General features: G+C 40.8%; 1 protein-coding gene across 2 annotated transcripts in view; it reads right to left on the bottom strand.

Annotated features, from left to right (window-relative positions):
• Nucleotides 1-1,423, bottom strand: part of RADX (RPA1 related single stranded DNA binding protein, X-linked) — a 64,546-nt gene extending 63,123 nt beyond the window's left edge. For both annotated transcript variants that reach the window (XM_024749587.1, XM_024749588.1), the window contains exon 1: nucleotides 746-1,423. In XM_024749587.1, coding sequence (XP_024605355.1) covers nucleotides 746-1,388 — 643 coding nt within the window. In that variant the 5' untranslated portion in view covers nucleotides 1,389-1,423. The remainder of the gene's footprint in view (nucleotides 1-745) is intronic.
• Nucleotides 1,424-5,972: the final 4,549 nt, after the last annotated feature.

Raw genomic sequence — 5,972 nt, 5'->3', positions numbered from 1 at the left:
TTTTTTTTTTTTTGCGGTACGCGGGCCTCTCACTGTAGTACTATCATTCCCCTTATTCCATCTCTTACAGATAAAAATATATTTTAGAGCATTTGCTGATGACGGACGAGCTAGCATTATCAGGTTAACTTCCTACTTCTGAAACAGAAGAACTGAACTTCTCAGGTTAGTATTGTTCGTGGTGAGTAATAAGAAACATAAAAATGAGAATTCCAAGCTTTCCCACAAAATCACACATTCAAAAAACAACATTTACATAACTGCCACACTCAAAGGTATAGAAAATGGAGTTTCATTAAATGTGAATTATTAAGGAATAAATCACGGAACATCCTTTTTTGAACGAAAGTTAAAACAGGCAAAACCACAAACATTTACAACGCTTATGCCGAATTCAAATCTATACACTTTCCAACCAACACAGAAGGTACTACTTCCACGACTGGAATGGGACTAAAACTAGGATGAATTCCACTGTAGTCAAACGTATAACGAACACATGAGGAATACTGACTGCAACATCACTACGTTCGTCAGATTAAATTTAAGATGTATTCGGACATTTCCTGAATGACCACTTTTATAATCAAAGCAAGACGCGAGATGGAACCCCGTCACCCATCAAAGCTTGTCTCTTACCACTCCCGGCTTATAATTAACAATACCAAAGCACCTTCGTTTCCTTTCCCATTAAAGCAAGCTCCCGAAAACCTTAACCCCTCCGTCGTTCCCTCCAATTACTTACTGTTAAAATTGTGCTCTTCAGGTTGCTTGTTGCTTAACCAGATATCTCCATATGGATCTTCGTTATTCCACAGGGCCAGGTAATGGCTCTTTCCGCCTCTTAACGGCCTCTCCGGGATTTCCCGGTGCGCTCTATTTCTGAAGGGAATTTCTAAAGAAATAGAGTCCAGGGGCTCCCCACAGTGGACGTTATCTATGCACAGGATCCCCTGGCCTAATCTTTTCTCATTGTAAATACACGAGACTCTGGAAATTTTCACTTCTATGCCAACTTTGAGAATATTTTTATATACGAGAAAATTCAGGCTGGGGTCCAGGTAGCACTTCTCACGGAACACCCCGTCCGAGATCGTCACATCATAGCAATAAAGCGGAGGTTTAGGTTCCATGTCGCGTGGCTCACCCTCTAACAGGTACCTCTGGACGGCCAAAACAGCGACAGGCACCACCTCCAACGGGGTGCTACACCGGCGAGGTGAGTCCGTTATTTGCTCAAGAACGTTTTGGATCCAGGACCTGCGCCTTGGGGTACCGACCCTTTGGTTCACACTTCTCTGGACCTCAGCCTCATTTCCCTCAGGGTTCGGCAGATAGAGCCCAGAATGTGACGGGCCTTCCTGCAGCTGACCTAGCTCACCAGACATGGCGGGGTGACCGCGTACCCTCTCCGCTCCCAAAACCTAACTTTCCCCGTCAGAGGCTGAGAGAATGAGAGCGCGCGCTTGCGCAATGGTCGCTACTCTGCCCGGGCTGACTGGTAAAGCTCCGCCCAGTCGAGGAGCTACGAAGCCTATAGGAGGGCGTGCATCAGCTCTCCGGCTCCGCCCCTCGCTCAGCACGTTTCTGTCTCCCCGCACTGTTACTAGTCAGTCACTTCCGGGGATACGTACTGGGTCGTCTAACCTAGTGCCCGCCCATTTGCCAGGATAGAAGCGGGAAAAGCGTTGGTCGCCATGGTTTCCAAAACAAAGTAGCAAGAGGGAGGGGGAGGAGCCCTCGTGGCTCTTCTGGAAAGGAGGGTGCAGAGAGGCAAGGAAAGAGAATGTGGCTGGAAGCGGGAGGCAAGTAGCCATAGCTTAGGAGTTCTGGGCTTTTGGCCTTGGGCCAGCCACAGAAAGTAAATTAGAGTTTGATATACGTGAATGTGATAATATGGGTCTCCTGTAGTATGAACAAAGCTAGATAATGTATGCACAGCCTTCTGGACAGTTCCTAGCACAAAAAGTCCTCCGTCAACATTAGTTGTTATTGTTATTAGCATTCGCGTAATTGTAGTGGCTCACTGAGTGCAGGGTGGGTGAATTCGTGATTAAGTGCCAATGAAGCCATAAAATTATAGAACTGGCTTGGTGGAGAGCTGCCTTTAGATTACACTTCTTAAAATATACTTATGGGGCTTCCCTGGTGGTGCAGTGGTTGAGAGTCCACCTGCCGATGCAGGGTGACACGGGTTCGTGCCCCGGTACGGGAAGATCCCACATGCCGCGGAGCGGCTGGGCCCGTGAGCCATGGCCGCTGAGCCTGCTCGTCTGGAGCCTGTGCTCCGCAATGGGAGAGGCCACAACAGGGAGAGGCCCAAATACCACACACACACAAAAAATATATATATATATACTTATGTTTTATACAATACCTGGCTTAACATACAGGTAGGATATAGAATTTCAGAAGCTGCATTTCTAAACTACAAGGATTGTATACGGAATGAATGTAATGTGAAAAAGCTGATAAGAATAGTCAGAATTAAAAATAAAACATTTATTCCATGTACCCAGATGTGCCAGTATACACAGAACATAGTAATTGTCCTAAGAATACTTTTCAAAGAAAGAAACAGTCGTGTTTTGATTATATTAATCTCCCTTGGCTGTCTATTTCATCATTCATTATTCACTATTTATGAAGTCCCTACCATGAGGCAGGCACTGTTCTAGGCCATTATGGATAACAGTAGTCAGGCTCCTTTACTCAAGCTTCTTCTCACTGCCATTATTAATATTTAACTAATTCACTAATTCTACATATATTTCTTGAGTGTCTGCTCTAGGCCTGGTACGCTCTTGCTCTGGAAACCAAAAAACATGTTAAGGGGAAAGGGAGGGGAGGGGGCAGGAGTTAATATTTTATATACAATATGATTAGGGAAGGGTTCTCTATTAAGAGATTGAATAGAGCAGAGTTCTGCCGGAAGTGAGGGAGTGTGTGGACTTCTTGGGAAAGGACACTTAAATCAGAGGGAACGGCAAGAATATGTTCCGTGAGACAGAAGCATGCTTGATATTTTAAAGGAAATGCAAAAAGCCAGTTGACTGGAACGGAGAGGTGAGAGGAAGAGTGGTAGGAGATAAAGTCAGAGAGGTAGAAGGGCCTTTTAGGCTTTCCTCTGTTTTGAGCAGAAGAGTGACCTAACGCTTCAGCTTGAGCCCCACTTCCTTCATGAAGCCTCCCATAATCAATTTATTCTAGAATGATCTTTCTCTTATCTGTATCACCTTGTATCACTCATTTAACATTTATCATCTAATACCTTGCAATTAAAAACAAAACTTCTAATGTATGTAGCTCATCTCCCTAACTTAGGGTTTCTCAACCTGGACACTGTTGACATTTAGGGTCAGAAAATTATTTGTTGTGAGAATGTCTTGTGCACTGGAGGATGTTTAGAAACATTCCTGGCCGCTACCCCCTAGATACCTGTAGCACTACTCTTGCCTCCCAGTTGTAACAACCAAAAATATCTCTAGACATGACAAATGTCCCCTGGGGGGCAAAATCACCCCTTGTTAGGAGCCACTAGTTTAGCTAGACTATAAGCCTTTTGAGAGTAGAAATTGATTTTTTCTTTATTGTTTCCTATAGTTCTTTCACTATTGCTATAAGTAAAAGGCATTCAAATATTTTAAATAAATGAAACATGTAATTCCCACTACCTCTCCACCAAAGGGAATATATATGTGTGCCTCTCTGTAAACAAATATAATAAACAAAAATCCAAACTTACAAAACACAAAATAAGTAAGCTCCCCGAGTGTAGGTACTTTGTTATGTTCGCTGCTGCATCTCCAGTGCAAAAATCGGTATTCCAGCAGATAACATGTGCTCAATAGTAATTGTTGAATGAATAAATGAAATTATGGGGTTTTATTGGATTTACTGCAGGAGCCATTAAATATCAGCCATCTCTATTGTTTATCCAAGAAGAACTGGTTTTAAATCTTTCAAATCCATTCCATCAGCACCCCCTAAACTATATACTCAGTGGAATTTCTACATAATAGTATTGTATCATCATATTCTGAGTCTATCTAATTCATAAAAGATGAATATTGGCAATGGTGCTCAGTAGTTGAATAATTACTGAAATTGGGAAGAAATAGCACCCATGTTTGTTTTTACAATACCACACACAATAAAGATATACACTAAGTATGAGAACACAGTTGAAGTCTTTTGTATTGTTCTACTGACAATCTGCTGATAGTGCATCTCCCTGAGAATTAAGGTGTCTACTTGAATAGTTATCACACCTATGTATGAATGTTCTCTGAAGGCATTATAAGCACCTGTTTTGGGATTAATTACACAATAATAGAATAAGAAATGACTTTTAGAGCCAATAATAGGTATCATTTAGGTTATTGATTTTTTCTCTCCCCTGAGATCTGGACAATTTGTTTTAGTGCCCTCCAAAGCTTAAAATAGTAAAAGCAGGTGCTACACTACTTTTATTTCATGAAACGGTGATGTTCTGAGATATTCAAAACACTTCAATACAACATGAAATTTATTTTGGTAGTCCATTAAATTTGGTGCAGATTATCTGCCACATCGATTTTCCTCATCTTTAAAATTGGACTAATGAAAGTATTCACAGTAGTTGAAAAATTAAGTTAGTTCATATAGATAAAGTGCTTAAAACTGTGTTTGGCACATACTAAGAGTTCAGTAAATGCTAGCAATTGTTATTATTATTCTAAAAAGAAGATACAGGCATAACATAAGATCATAGAATTCTAGAACTACAGGAGCCATTATACACCCACTAACTAGTTCAGTGTTCTTCATACTGTGGGTGGTGAGGCATTAATGATGTCATGAAGTCAATTTATTGGGTTACAACCAGCAACTAACAATATGAAAAAGTTTAGAACACAAAATGTCAGAGTACCTCACACATACATAGTAATCGTAAAGATTGCTTCATAAAATTTTTATTTTAGATTTGTTGGTATGTATATGTGATACTGCATCATGATGTAAAATGTTTTTCTTACTATAGATTGTGACCAGGAAATTTTAAAACACGACTGCTATAATTCAACCCTCTTTTACTACAGTGAAGGAACTGAGGCCCAGAAAACGGGACTCTTGTGACCAAGATCACACAGTGGTAAGTGACAGAGCATCAGAACTATTAGCCAAGACTCCTGCTTATTAAGCCAATGTCCTTTCCATGACATAAGGTTGCACAGATCCTGGATTATCCCCCTGATATATCAGTTTTTTATTGAATAATCTTGTTTTGGTTATTTTTATTTGAATAATCTTGGCTGATCTTCTCATTCACTTAACTGTTCTTTCATTTATTTGCCTTGGGTAGACAAATCAGCATCATTCTCTGGCCAAGTGCATTGGGCATTGGAGGTACACTTGTAGGTTCATCAAATTCATAAGATTATAACAGTATGAGTAGAGATGTGGGGGAGGAGGAAAAACAAGTGTCATGACTAGTTGGTGCTAAAAGGATGTGGAGAGTTCAGATGCTATCTCAAAGAGTATTTAGGTAAGCTCTCCAAACATCACCACGGTAAAAAAAGAGGGCCTCAGAGTGGCTGCCTGGCAACCAGAGCACTACAGCCTTCAGCATAATGCTGCCCTTTTCCAACATCTTTCCCTTTTAATGCTGCTTTTGATGATTTTATTAACTAAATTGCCTCTATATACAAGGATGTATCTGCACAGCTTATAATACTCCCTACCTCATTGGAATCAAGGATGTTCCTATGTTACCTTTCTATCAGATGGCAAATCTGTTTTGATTTACTTGTTGAATGTACTTAAACAGAAGTCTCTAACACAGGCTCACCATAACAATGGTTCCAGACTCCTTTTGCCCCTCAGTATCTCAAACAAATGTTCCTATTTGTCTGCATTCCTTTGCTTATCCTGAGCACATATTAGATGCACGATAAATGATTGCTGCTGTCCTCCCTTCTCTTTTGTTCATT

This window comes from Neophocaena asiaeorientalis, unplaced genomic scaffold (genome assembly GCF_003031525.2).
Source record: "Neophocaena asiaeorientalis asiaeorientalis breed wild unplaced genomic scaffold, Neophocaena_asiaeorientalis_V1.1 scaffold850, whole genome shotgun sequence".
Lineage (NCBI taxonomy): Eukaryota > Metazoa > Chordata > Mammalia > Artiodactyla > Phocoenidae > Neophocaena > Neophocaena asiaeorientalis.
The sequence above is the reverse complement of the archived record's forward strand: the minus strand, read 5'-3'. Positions and strand labels throughout refer to the sequence as shown.